Raw genomic sequence first — 14,965 nt, forward strand, 5'->3', positions numbered from 1 at the left:
TTGCTTATTATTTTTAAGGAGACTGCTGTAATGCTGAAAACCTCAAGCCATGTGTAACCCATGGGTGGCGTGGTTAGGAGTGCTGCCACTCTTCATCCTGTTAACTCAGGCAGCCCTCAAACCAGCAATGCCTCCGGTGATCGAGAGCCAGCCTTTCAGCATTTTCTGGGCAGTCCCAACAATGTACTGTATGCCTTTCTTCAACGTGAATATAAATCTTCAAGCATTTAACATTATATCAAATCCTTTAGAGACTCAGAGTGGGTCAAAAATTGCCATAATTTATCCAAACGAATTAGGGTATTACCCTTACTTCTCTCAAGATGGAAAATCCTTTAATGGAGGAATACCGCAGAACGTGAGCCTTTCTGAACATCTTAGGAAAGCTGCTGATGACATTGGAGAAGCTGTCCCTTGGTGGAGATCAGAAGGACTTGTTGTTATTGACTGGGAAAGTTGGAAACCCCAATGGGATAGAAATCGGGGCAGCCAAATAATATATAAAAACCACTCTTTAGCCTTCACTAGAAACCATCATCCTTATTGGTCAGAAATGAAAGTGGAAACAGTTGCCCAAGAGGAATTTGAAAATGCTGGAAAAAATTTCATGAACATTACTCTCACATTGGCTTTAGAAATGAGACCAAAATGTTTATGGGGCTTTTATCTCTACCCAGACTGCTACAATTATGATTACAGAATAAATCCAGAGACGTACACAGGTAATTGTCCGAATGATGAAATTCTCCGCAATGACCAACTCCTGTGGCTGTGGGAGAAAAGTGCAGCGCTTTATCCTTCAATATATTTGGATAAAATATTGAAGTCAAGCTTAAATGCTTTGAAATTTGTTCACTATCGGGTGAGAGAAGCCATGAGGATTGCTGAAATGGCTAGACATGACTATGTTTTGCCAGTTTTTATTTTTTCCAGACCATTTTATTTGCATAGTACTGAAGCTCTATCACAGGTAAGGAAAAGCAGTCACTCACTTATTTTTTAAAAAAATGGAAATTTTGTAGAATAACTATATAAAACCTCCACATAAATGTTTTAGGATATTTATTTGCCCTTAGCAATACAATGCTATTCTCTTATTAAGCATGTATATTTCTTCAAATGTCAACTCAGCACTGAAAAATGTCACTGACAATTAGATGTGCACTTAACACTTTTGGATAACAATTCTTACCAGCTTAGCATTCACAGGAGTTTCCTACAGAACAGATGTTAAATTTGATTTAAATAATGTAACAGATAGAGTAATTTTAACCAGATAGAAATTTTAGAACTAACTTATTTTTTATTTTGTTTTTGAGAAGGAGTCTCGCTCTGTCGCCCAGACTGGAGTGCAGTGGCGCGATCTCGGCTCACTGCAAGCTCTGCCTCCTGGGTTCATGCCATTCTCCTGCCTCAGCCTCCCGAGTAGCTGGGACTTCAGGCACCCGCCACCACGCCCAGCTAATTTTTTTTTTTGTATTTTTAGTAGAGACGGGGTTTCACCATATTAGCCAGGATGGTCTCGATCTCCTGATCCCGTGATCTGCCCGCCTCGGCCTCCCAAAGTGCTGGGATTACAGGTGTGAGCCACCACGGCCGGCCTAGAACAAACTTCTTAATATGAAAAGGCAATTTTCCAAATCAAAAACGTACAACATAGAGCTCGGGGTAAATTATTAACCAGCTACATTTCTCATTATATTGCATTTGTATGTTTTAATTAGCTAGGCTAACTGAAAAAATTACATAGATTATCTTTATTTTGTCTTTAAGAGTCTACAGTGCAATCTAGTGGTTATTGTCAAGGCATTAAAACTGGTTTATATAAGGAGACAGATACTGTCTTTAGACTGAACACAAAGCTGGAAGCCTACAGATGTGGGGATGAGCTTGTTTAGAAGATAGTAAGTTTGAAGACATGGCAAGTGTTCAAACTTTAACTAGATTGTCACATAGGACATTATCGTAAGGATTCAATCTTTGGATGGGTGGCTAGATAAGAAAATCCTCAAATCTCCATCCATACCTGACAGCTAACAATTCTTTATCGCAGTACCCAACACAGAAGCAAAGCTGTTGTATAGACAATACACAGCTTACGTAGACCACTTAGGTTTGAGATAAGGCCATTTAAAACCATTGAGAAGCAGTAGCAATTCTTCCTAAATATTTCAGAATAAAATCCAAATATTATTGATTAGACTTGACACTGCAGGATTACTCAGTATCATTCAATAAGTTTAGAAGGAAAAGAATCATAGCATTATGACAAAAATTTGGAAGAATCTCATGGACACTTAACTCATCTCCTACCTAAATAAAAGCCCTTTCTCATCCTGCCTCTACTTTAACACTTTTTGATGGGGGCGCTTCTTACATTAGAAGGAAAACTGGCATCTGGGGGAAATATTAATTCCTAGAAAGTTTTTGAGTATATTTAATCTACTTTGCCTCCAATAACTTCATACCACTAGTTCTAATTCTACCTTCTGGTGCAACACAGAATACATCAAATCCTTCTTTCAAAAGCCAGTTGTCCAGGTATTCTAGGATATCAGTCATGCCTACCAAAGTCTTCTTGCTAAGATATTCCTCAAGTGATGCCAGCTTTCTCAAATCGTTTTACTTTCTTAAATCCTTTTCAGAAAAAACCTGAGTTATATTTATTCATTCAGAAATTCCTGAGTGCCTACATTGTGTCAGGAATTACATGTTATTAGTAATAACAGTAGAAAATAATAATAATAAAATAATAATAATTCATGCAGTCAAAGAGTTCACCTTGAGAGAAAACGGGAGAATGAGATGAGACACATTTTCATAAAAGCTTTTCATTGCTTTCCTATTTTTTGTGCTTTTAGGCTTTTTAATCTTTTTTATTTTTAATTTTTGTGGGTACATTAGACTTTTAAAGTAAATTATAGGTTAAGTGTCACCTCTGAGCTCTACTTTAGAAATCAATAGACTGCATTCTTCACTCACCAAAATATATAGAATCACCTGAGCATTATATTGAATTGTTTTAATGCCTTCCTATTGCCTTCCATGTATCACATATCAAAAAACAGTATGGGTTTTTCTCATCTTTTGTCTAAGTAACATAACTTTCCAATGCATGTTTTAAAAACCAGTTCTGGTTGGTATTTGCCTTCAGGAGTGTCTCAATTAAAATAAGTGACTACATTTAGGTTTAAGGAATGTGATACTAGTCAGTATAATGGAAGAATGATTTCATTTCTTGTTGTATTACTTAGACAAATTGCAGAACATAAATACCAGTATTGCTGAAACCTTCCTACCACGCAGGACAGCTTACAGTGGTGTGACAATTGACTCATTGCAGTCTGTGAGCACTCCACCTTTGCACTGGATCTCTGACTCTCCATACCTTGTAGGGGAGAAAAGAATGCAGATTGCTCCATCTGTCATCCCCTTTATCTCCCATCTCTCCCTATTTCCTACTTCTTTGCTCTTGGCCTATATTCTTTAGCATAACATCCTCAGTTTCTTATCTTGGTGAACTGTAATCTACATAGTCACCCAATTTGAAAGTCACTTGGCTGCCTCCCTTCTCTTCTTTCCATTATCCAATAGGTAACTAAAACTTACCCATCTTTATTTCCAAATAACTCTTCAATCTGTTCCCTCTGCTTTACAAGGACTGACACTACCTTTGTTGAGGCATCATCATTTCTCACCGAACAATTTCTATCACCTCCTAATTGGTGTTCCTGCCTGTACTATCTTGACCTTCCCCTCCAATGCATTCCTTTCTTTTTTTTTGAGATGGAGTCTCGCTCTGTCACTCAGGCTGGAGTGCAATGGTGCGATCTCAGCTCACTGCAAGCTCCGCCTCCCTGGTTCAAGTGATTCTCCTGCCTCAGCCTCCCAAGTAGCTGGGATTACAGGCGTGTGCCACCACACTGGCTAATTTTTGTATTTTTAGTAGAGATGGGGTTTCACGATGTTGATCAGGCTAGTCTCGAACTCCTGACGTCAGGTGATCCACCCACCTCAGCCTCCGAAAGTGTTGGGATTAACCACCATGCCGGGCCTCCAATGCATTCTTTATATGCAAAAAGAAAAAAGAATCAAAGTTGCAAGTTTGTGTCTTTCCAGCACTAAATTTTTGTGTTTATTTAGTTATTGGAGATGGAGTCTCACTCTGTCACCCAGGCCGGAGTTCAGTGGCAGGATCTTGGCTCACTGCAGCCTCTGCCTCCTGAATTCAAGAGACTCTCCTGCCTCAGCCTCCCGAGTAGCTGGGATTACAGGCAGGCACCACCATGACTGGCTATTTTTGTATTTTTAGTAGAGGTAGGGTTTCACCGTGTTGCCCAGACTGGTCTCGAACTACTCACCTCAAGTGATCTATCTGCCTTGGGCTTCCAAAGTGCTGAGATTACAGGCGTGAGCCACTGCGCCTGGCCAGTTGTCTTAACACTTTAAAACAGCATTTTTATGTTTTGGATTCTGTTTATACATAGAAATTCATATGTTCTTACTTACCAAATTCTGTACGCTTTACCACAAGGAAGTGCTGGGAGTTCTCCGGATGGACGGTGATTTTGCCCGGATCTGAGTCTCTGCTCTTATTCTTCCTTGTGGATATAAAACTCTGCTCTCTCTAGACTGTCTTGTGAATTCATACTCATTCTCAAGAGTCTACTGATTCTCATTCCCAAGAGTCATCTGAAATTTAACCTGTTCAAGGAAGCCTTCTCAGACTCTTCCATGAAGTATTAAGCACTTCTAATTTATATATTCCTTGTGAGTACTACTAATATAAAAATTATCTTATTATATTGTAGTCACTTGTTTATATGTCTGTCTCAACCATTAGACTGAAAAGCATTCCTTCAAGAACAGGAATTGAAATCTATTTCATTTTTATATTCTCAGTGTTTAGAATATTGCCTGGAACATTGCAAATATTTTTCAAGTAAATGTAAGAATCCAAGGCAGTATCACCTTTTCCAATTCTGCTATAGTCTTGTGTTTTATTTTTTTGTATGATAGCTTTATTTAAAAGAAATGTTTTTTTCTGTGTATTAAAATTTGTATTTTAATCAACATATGCAATTGTAGTATGTATTTATCATATACAACATAATGTTTTGAGATACATAGACATTGTAGAATGGTTAAATCTAGCTAATTAACAAATTCATGACCTCACAGTTATTTTTAAGAACACTTAATATCCACTCTCTTAGCATTTTTCAAGAATACCATATATTGTCATTACCTATAGATACCATGCTATACAATAGATCTCTTGAACTTATTCCTATCTAATTGTAATTATATGTCATTTAACCAATATCTCCTCAATCCCCTCTCCCTCCTAACCACTTCAGCCTCGGGTAATCACCATTCTACTCTCTACTTCCGTGAGATCAACTTTTTCAGATTCTATCTGAGATCATGCAGTATTTACCTTGTGGTATAGTCCTTTGTTTCAGAAACAAAGATATCGTTATTAATGTGTTCCTTACCACAGTTGAAGGGTTGAGTCTTATTATTACATTTTCAGTGACAAAATTTGACTTGGTGGAAACTACTCCTGATACCTCTCTTTTCCAGGAGGACTTAGTGCATACAATTGGCGAAAGTGCTGCATTGGGGGCAGCGGGAGTAATATTGTGGGGAGGATATGAATATTCTGCTTCAAAGGTAAGCAATGATTTCTCTGTCAGCAACTTGAATATACTTTTGAGATTGGTTAAAAAAATTTTTTTTTTTTCACATCAGAGTCAAATGGTTGCTGATTATCTGCTTACTTGACCTTAGTGAAATTCAAAAAGTACAGGGTCTAACATTGAGCATCTACTCCATACCAGCCATTGTGGTTAGTAGAAGGGTAGAAAGAGTGCAATCATTCTAATCAGGCAGCTAAGTGAGAAACTGATGTTTATGTCCTAGGGGTGTAATTTTGAGCATGTTAATTAACATTTCTGAGTCTCAGCTTCTCCAACTAAAAAACTGGACTAAAATAAAACCTCCTCTGCAGGATTTTGGTAGATTACATGGCATATATGTGACAAACAAAAAATAATAAATTTTAAAAATGAAAAATTATTTCATTTGGGCTAAGGAGGGCAGATGCTCCAAAAATGATAAATAATTTTTCCTTTCTTTTTTTTTTTTTTTTTGGTGAGACAGTCTCACTCTGTCATCCAGACTGGAGGGCAGTCGCGCAATTTCGGCTCACTGCAACCCCTGCCTCCCAGGTACAAGGGATTCTCGTGACTCAGCCTCTTGACTAGCTGGGACTACAGGCATGTGCCACCGTGCCTGGCTTATTTTTTGTATTTTTAGTAGAGACATGGTTTTGTTATGTTAGCCAGGCTGGTCTCAAACTCCTGGCCTCAAGCTATCAGCCCACCTCGGCCTCCTAAAGTCTTGGGATTACAGGCGTGAGCCACCGTACCCGGCCCCAAAATGATTATTTACTTTGCTGATTACCTGTTATAGAAATGCATGTGGGAGAAAAATCTATTTGTATATAAAGATTTATTAACAATCTACTCTGTTCTGGCTGGGCGCGGTGGCTCACGCCTGTAATCCCAGCACTTTGGGAGGCCCAGGAGGGTGGATCACCTGAGGTCGGGAGTTTGCTACTAGCCTGACCAACATGGACAAACCCCGTCTCTACTAAAGATACAAAATTAGCTGGGTATAGTTGCGCAGGCCTGTAATCCCAGCTACTCAAGAGGCTGAGGCAGGAGAATCACTTGAACTCGGGAGGCAGAATTTGCCCTGAGCCGAGATCACGCCATTGCGCCCTCAGTTTGGGCAACAAGAGTGAAACTCCATCTCAAAAAAAAAAAAAAAAAAAAAAAAAAAAATTAACAATCTATTCTGCTCTTTTGTTATAAGAACACTTAATATGAAATCTACCCTCTTAAATTTTGGATTGCTTAATACATTATTAACTATAGACACTATGTTGTACAGGAGATCTCTCGAACTTATTTATCTAGCGTAACTGAACTAGCATATCTCTAACTTATTTATCTAGCATAACTGAAATGTTGCAACCTTTAAATAACAACTTCCCATTTCTCCCACCCTCAGCCCCTTACAACTATTACTGTATTCTCTGCTTCTACGAGTTTACTATTTTAGATACCTCGTAAGTACAATCAAGTAGCATTTGTCCTTCTGTGACTGCCTTAGTTCACATAGAGTTCATCTGGTTGTTATAAACCCCCCCAGATTCATCTGGTTGTTATAAATGACATTATTTCCTTCTTTTTAAAAGACTGACTAATATTTCATTGTATGTATATAGTGAATTATCTTTATTCATTTATCTGTCAACAGACACTTGGATTGTTTCCGTTTCTTGGCTATTGTGAATAGTGCTGCAATATACATGGGAATGCAGACATCTCTTTGAGATTGCAATTTCACTTGTTTTATATATCCAGAAGTGTATATGCATATATACTGAATCACATAGTAGTTATAGTTAGAATTTTTTGAGGAATTTCCATACTGTTTTCCATAGCTGTTGTACCATTTAACATTCCCATCAACAGGATTTGGGGGTTCCCACTTCTCTACAACTTCAACACTTGTTGTCTTTTATTTTTTAAATTATACCCATCCTAACAGGTGTGAGGTGACAGCTCATTGTTTTGATTTATATTTCCCCGATAATTAATGATTTTGAGCATCTTTTCATATACCTATTATCTCTTTGTATGTCTTCTTTGGAGAAATGTTGGTTCAAGTCCTTTGCTTAATTTTTGATTGGGTTATTTGGATTTTTTGCTGAGTCATAGAAGTTCCTTATATATTTTGGATATTGACCTCTATCAGATATATGGTTTGGAAATATTTCTACTATTCTATAGGTTATCTCTTCACACTGCTGTTTCTTTTGCTGTGCAAAAGCTTTTCAGTTTGATGCATCCCATTTGTCCATGTTTGTTTTTGTTTCCTGTCCTTTTGGTGTCATGTCTAAGAAATAATTGCCAAGACCAGTGTCAAGAAGTGTTCCCCGTGTGTTTTCTTTTAGGCATTTTAGAGTACTCGGTCTAATGTTAAGTAAGTCTTTAGTCCAGTTTGAATTGACTTTTGTGTGTGGTGTAAGATAGGGATCCAATTTCGTTTCTGGGCATACGGATATCTAGTTTTCCCAGCTCCATCTGTTGAAGAGACTATCTTTTCTCTGTTGTGTTCTTGGCACTCTTGTCAAACATCAGCTGATCATATATGTGTGGGTTTACTTCTGGCCTCTCTATTCTGTTCCTGTGACTTGTATATCTTCCTTTATACGAGTAACATAGTGTTTTATTTATTGTAGAATTGTAATGTGTTTTTAAATGAGGAAATGTGAAGCCTCCAGTTTTGTTCTTTCTGAAGGTTATTTTGGCTCTTCTGGGCCTTTTGTGGTTCCATATAAAGTTTAGTTCTTTGTTTTCTATTTCTGTAAAAATTGCCATTGGGATTTTGATGGGGATAGCATCAAACTTGCAGATCACTTTGGGCAGTGTGGACATTTTAACAATATTAAGTTTTTCTGTCCATAAACATAAGTTATCTTTTATTTATGTCTCCTTTAACGCCTTTTATCAATATTATGTAGTTTTCGACGTACAAGTCTTTCACTTTTTTGGTTAAGTTTATTCCTAAGGATTTTATTATTTTTAATGGTATTGTAAATGGAATTGTTTTCTTAGTTTCCTTTTCAGATGGCTCACTATTAATGGATAGAAATTCAATTAATTTGTATATGTTGATTTTGTATACTGCAGCCTTACTAAATTTCTTTATTACTTATGACGTTTTTTGTAGTTTTTAGGGTTTTCTATATATAGAATTGTATCATCTGCAACAGGGATAATTTTAAATTCAGATTCATTTTTATTTCTTGCTTAATTGCTCTAGCTGGGACTTTTAGTACTATGTTGAATAGAAGTGGTCAGAGTTGGCTGGATGAGATGGCTCATGCCTGTAATCCCAGTACTTTGGGAAGCTGAGGCAGGAAGGTTGCTTGAGGCCATGAGTTCAAACCCAGCCTGGGCAACATAATGAGACCCCATCTCTACAAAAAGTAAAAAAGAAAAAACTAGCCAGGTGTGTTGGTGTGTGCTTGTAGTCCTAGCTTCTCAGGAGGCTACAGCAGGAGAATGACTTGAACCTAGGATTTCAAAGCTGTAATGGACTATGATTGTGCTACTGCACTTCAGCCTGGGTGACAGACTCCATCTCTTAAAGGAAAATAATTAACTAAAATGAATAAAAGAGAAATGATTAGAGTGAGTATCCTTGTGTTATTTCTGATCTTAGAGAAAAAGCTTCAACTTTTCATCATTGACTATGATGTTAGCTATGGGCTGGTCATTTATGGCCTTTATATGTTGTGATACATTCTTTCTATACCTATTGTTATAAGAGTTTTTACTGTGAAGGGGTGTTAAATTTTTAAAAAATGCTTTTTCTGTGTCTAGTAAGATGATCATATGATTTTTATTTTTCATTCTGTTTATGTGGTATATCACATTTTTATAAATTAGATGTAAAGTTCCTGTCTTTTTTTAACCACATTACATATAAATGGTTTAACAGGTTTCCCCTAATCGAAGCATGTATTTAGGATGGTCTGATTAAATCCAAGCTGTCACATAGACAAAATTCTTTTAGATTCCTGATGTAAATCTTTAAATACAGATCATCTTTCCTTAGAACAGCTGAAATAGTCATGGAATCACATCCAAAAGGCTGACAAATCCAACTCTAGAAGCAATAATTAAGGTAGATATAATCAAAACTTTCATAGTAAAATAGAAGAGGAGGTAGTGAGATGGAGAGACAATGGGTTATAAAGAATCTGGCTTTTCCCAAAGAGAGATCTGGCCTTTGTCCTTGGTTTCTGGGTGGTAATCTGGGAGTATCTTTGTTTAGGGTGGATATAGTCACACCTAATAGTTTTATGATGAGGGCTGACCATGCCTCAAGAACCAGCCATTTCACAAAGGGTGAAACAATGGGTAGATGCTTCAAGCTATGCATTATCAATGAACTGGAGACTGAGTTCAACCACTTAAGCAATCAATCAATCATGACTCTTCCTTTTTTGATTAGTTAGGCTTGTCAGATATAAATGTTTGATGGTTTTCTTTTTTTGAAGACCTACTCTTTATCAATTCAATTTTCTAATTCATAAATTTATACTTTTAACTTTATTATTTCTTTTCATGAGATTGCTTTCTAAAAAATTATTTTTCAAACTTCTTGAATTGAATGCTTGTTTAATTTATTATTTTATTCCTCTATGTTAAATAATCAAAGCAGTTGCAATAAAAAGTGTTACTTTTGCATCTAGTATTAGCATGCTTTAAAATGTTAGGACATTTCTTTCAGATCCAAAGACAGAGTAGAAGATAAACTTCCACAAAAAGGTGCACATTTCTTTGGATAAAGATTTAAAATTAGAAGCTAATTTTAGAAATTTAGCGAACGCTCCACATACACTGAAAGTCAAGAAAGTTTGCCATAATAGGTAGAATATCACTTGCTGGGTTCTAGGAAATTGGTGACCAGCTTCTGATAATGAGACAGAGATAGGAAATGCACTGATTCAATGAAGCAGGTAGCCACTAAGGTGGAGCTTCTAAGAGTGGAAAAGTGACTGAGAAGATGCAGAGAGTTGAGGGAACAGGAAGCATAGAAAAAAGCTTAAGTGGAAAACGTGCCACTCAGCACCCCATCAGCTACTAGTGCACACTGCTGTATAGCTGAATGGGAGTCCAGGTGAAAGCCAATGCCAAAATGCCTTGTTTCTGGTTTGATAATTGGATCGCCCAGTAAACAAAAGCACTTATGACTAGGCATTGACATTGAAAATTACTTTGGATGTGTTAACACATTTTAACATGGAGTATTCCAGTTGTTTTTATTTTTCTAATTAATTTGAAATTGTAATTTAAAAAATTTCCTTTTGGACCAATTGCTACTTGGGAGGGTATTTTTAATCTGTAAAAAACTAGGATTTTTGTGTCTACTTCTTTTATTGTTGATTCCTATTTTACTTAATTATAGAGAGAAACATATGTATGCTTACTGTATTTAGAACAGATTGTGTGAGACTAGTTGGAAGGCAATCATCCAGGTGAGAGCTATTAGTGACCTGAAACAGAATGGTAGCAAGGGTTGAATTTGGGATATATTTTGAAGGTAGACTGAAAAGGACTTGCTGATGGATTAACTGTAAGCAGGAAAAGGAGTGATGAATAACTCCAAGGTTTTGCTCCTGAGGCACTGGAAAGAGGAAGTTAGCTTATGCTGAGATGGGGAACTCTGGGAAGAGGGTCAGTAGATTATGTTGGAGTACGTTAAGTTTGAAATGCTTGTAAGACATCCAGGTAGAGATGTCAAGTAAATAGGTGAGTATACAATCAATTCAGGGATAAGGTCTGGGTGATACACATTTGGGGATTGTGTTTAAAGTAATGAGATGGGATGAGTTTATTCAGTGAAATAGTACAGCTATAGAAGAGAAGAGGTCTAAGATTTAAGCCAGGGGCACTCCAGTGTTAAATGTAGGAAAGATGAACAGGAGCCAGTGAAGAAGACTGGGAAGGAACATCTAGTGAGGTTGGGGACAAAACAGGGATGTGATCTTCTGGAAGCTAAGTGAAGAAGGTATTTCAAGGAGGACGGCTGTGACAGAACAGGGAATGCCCAAGTTGAAGTCGATTGTATTTGCCAGTGTTCTATGTTGTCTTCATTTGACTCCTCCCGACCTTTGTCTTTCTTGGTTGCTTTTTCGTCCTTCCTCTTTTTTCCTTCCCAGCCGCCCTTTTCTCTTCTTTCCTTTGCTTCAATTGTTTGCCTGTTTTATTTTACTGTGTCTTTCTTAGAAACCTCCTCAGATGCCTCAGACAAGGAGTCTTGTCCTGACTAAAAACAGCGTGTGTTTCTAAATATAGTATGAGACTGCCGCAGATTGAATGTGTCTGTAACAAATAATATTGCTTACATGATCTTCAGAATTTACTATTGCCAAAGTGCTGGCCTTGTTCAACTACCTGTCAATTAAGAGCTTTATTCTGCCTTATGACTTTCAATTTGAATCTCCCAAATCTTTACCAGATGGAGCCACAGTTCTGGGGCCTCCTCTCACTGAGAAAATATCCCACTGTTCTAAGCTTCATTGGTTTTTAATTATGTATTAGTTTAAATATTGATAAAATAAATAATTAAACGCTAATAGAAAACTCAATTTATGTTATTAATTAATTTACTAGAATTTTTCCATGGTCCTACCTGTGTGGATCAAGGCAGACATTTATCAAGATTCCAGCCAGGCTCTTCTGGGTTAGCTGATAATATCATTTCAATTAGGTTTGCCCATCCTAACTGCACAATATGATCATTAATGTACAGAAATGTGTCCTAAAGTTAAAGCCCAATGCTATGGACACATCAATGAAATACCCAATGGTAGACTTGTGGGAAGACATTCTTACCTACTATCATTGGACCCTATATACAATGTACAAGTAACACTAGCATTTCGTGTAAATAATGATCTTTTATATTCTACCTCCTAAAAACTGACTGATGGACAAGTAAAGTATGTTATATTTATATTATGAAATATTGAACAGCAATTAAAATGAAAAAATGCTACATGTATCAGCATAAATAATGGAAAATATTAAGTTCAAAAAGCGAGTTGCAAAAATATCCTACATGATATATGTATGTAAATGATTAAAAAGCACAAAATAATACCCCCTCTTGTTCATAATTACACACACACACACACACACACACACCCCTAGTAAAGTTATAAAAATGTGGATGAGAACTCATCAACTTTAGGAGAATTGTTATCTCATCAGAGGTAGAGAGAAGAATAGGATGACTTGGTAGTTTTTGAAAAATCTGACCTAATGTTAAAATATATTGAGTATCAGCATTGAAAATGTTTCACAAGTAAAGTTAAATTTTAACAAACCATCCTCATATTAATGATATCTTTTAAAAGTATTACTACAAATATATCTTTACATTAAGGACCAGTCTCTACTGGGACACTGTGAGATCATCTTCACCAATGAATTTGGTTGGTTCATAGTCTTCCCAATTAAAGGCATGGCTCATACTCACATGACCCTATAAAGGTTTAGTCCCTCCTTTAAATAGCTAATCCACAGAAATGCTCTTCCTCCTCAGCCTTACCAAATGCAAAACTTCAGGCATTAATACTGCCTGGATAATGGAAGCACACTTTGAGAGTGCTTTAAGTAGATTTCTGTTTTTCTACAGGAGAACTGCTTATCTATGCAACAATCTATCCGAGGGCCTTTGGGCCGTTATGCTGTGAATGTGACATCGGCAGCCAAGCTCTGCAGTCAGAGTCTATGTAACAATCATGGAAGATGTATTCGAAAAACACCTGAGTCCTCCTTCTATCTACATATGCCTGAAAGCAGTGGTAAGAAATATGTTCTGAACAAGAGTTTCAGATTCATCATTTCTGAACACAATAAACAGAAGACAATAACAGCCATGAAGAATGGATTTGTGTGTCACTGCTATTACGGCTGGCATGGACCATCTTGTCAGGATCACTCTTCAGATCTCCTAAGAGAGATAAATAAGGCTCCTACTGTTAACTTCAATTTATTAGTTGTTCTCAGTATGGCTTTTCCTGTGATCCTGCTAAACATTTTTTAGCCCTTACTACAATGCCAATTTTTCCTTGAAATACTAAACAGTAGCAAGTGTTGATTTTTTTTCAACTTCAAGCCTCTCCCAAAATATGTATTGACTTTAAAGTAAAAAATAAAATTAAAAAAGGTAGTCATTGATGCCATTCATTGATATAGCAATTATTTACTGGGTGTTTACTTCATGCAAGGCAATAGGGAAAAGAAAGTGAATATACCTGCTCTCAGGGAGCTTAAATACTTGTGGGAAAATGAACAATGATAAATAAGCAATAAACAAGTCTGGACAACATAGCAATATCCCATCTCCACAAAAAATGTAAAAAGTAGCTGAGTGTGGTGGTGTAGACTGTAGTCCCAGCTACTTTACAGGCTGAGGTGGGAGGATCATTGAGCCCAGGAGTTCAAAGCTGTGGGGAACTACGATTGTGTGACTTCACTCTAGTCTGAGTGACAAAGTGAGACCCTGTCTCAAAAAAAAATTTTTTTTAACCCAATACACTAACAAGCACACATATATTTGGTGGTTGCAAGTGCTCTGGAGAATAACAATGAGGGGTAAAAGGATTAGGGAGTTTGAGGGAACACTAGAAGTATAAGAGAGTCAAAGCCTCTCTGATGAGATGTCTTGAAGGCAGGAGCAGTCACAAATATATCCTAGGAAATACATTCTTGGAATAGCGAATAGCAAATGCAAAAGCAAATCGCTGTTTGCCCTCCGGTAATTGGGGATCCCTAAATATTATCAGTGATCACAGGATGCTAAATCATGTGGGTGAAAGGGAATCTGTATGAATGCTGTGGGGGTTCAACTTTACCCAAGTATCACCAGCACCCTTAGAAATTCATTTAGCAATCATCAATATCAGAAGATAAATTGTATTAGACTCCCATAAAATAGAATTTATACGAGAAATCCTTTTATGTGATACTTGTTGGTCTGTATCTAAGTACTGTATCTAAGTAGTTCATCAGTTTTCAATGCATGTAGTTCACATGGTCACTTAACTGATCTGGTTGTAATCCAGATCATCTTCTATCATAAAGACTCAAAAGATACTATAATGTCCCCAATGCTATTTCTTCCCTTAGTTTAGGGAAGATATATCCCAGTCTGAGGCCTTCCAAATATTGCACATCCACATATATTTCATGCTGGCATACATATAGAACTTTGATAGGGAGATCATACTTGAACTCCTATTTTGATTCATTTGCTGGTGCATTCATTCATTATTCATTCATTTTTGGGGAGAAGTGAAAGTTTAAGG

At 36.9% G+C, this 14,965-nt stretch overlaps 1 protein-coding gene across 1 annotated transcript; it reads left to right on the forward strand.

Moving 5' to 3' along the window:
• Positions 1–49: 49 nt before the first annotated feature.
• On the forward strand, positions 50–13,765 carry LOC103226819 (hyaluronidase-4-like). Its single transcript, XM_007982789.3, has 3 exons — positions 50–970; positions 5,587–5,676; positions 13,291–13,765. The coding sequence occupies exons 1-3, from the start codon at positions 50–52 to the stop codon at positions 13,699–13,701; spliced, it is 1,422 nt and encodes a 473-aa protein (XP_007980980.3). The 3' UTR covers positions 13,702–13,765.
• Positions 13,766–14,965: the final 1,200 nt, after the last annotated feature.

This window comes from Chlorocebus sabaeus, chromosome 21, assembly GCF_047675955.1.
Source record: "Chlorocebus sabaeus isolate Y175 chromosome 21, mChlSab1.0.hap1, whole genome shotgun sequence".
NCBI classification, from domain to species: Eukaryota; Metazoa; Chordata; class Mammalia; order Primates; family Cercopithecidae; genus Chlorocebus; species Chlorocebus sabaeus.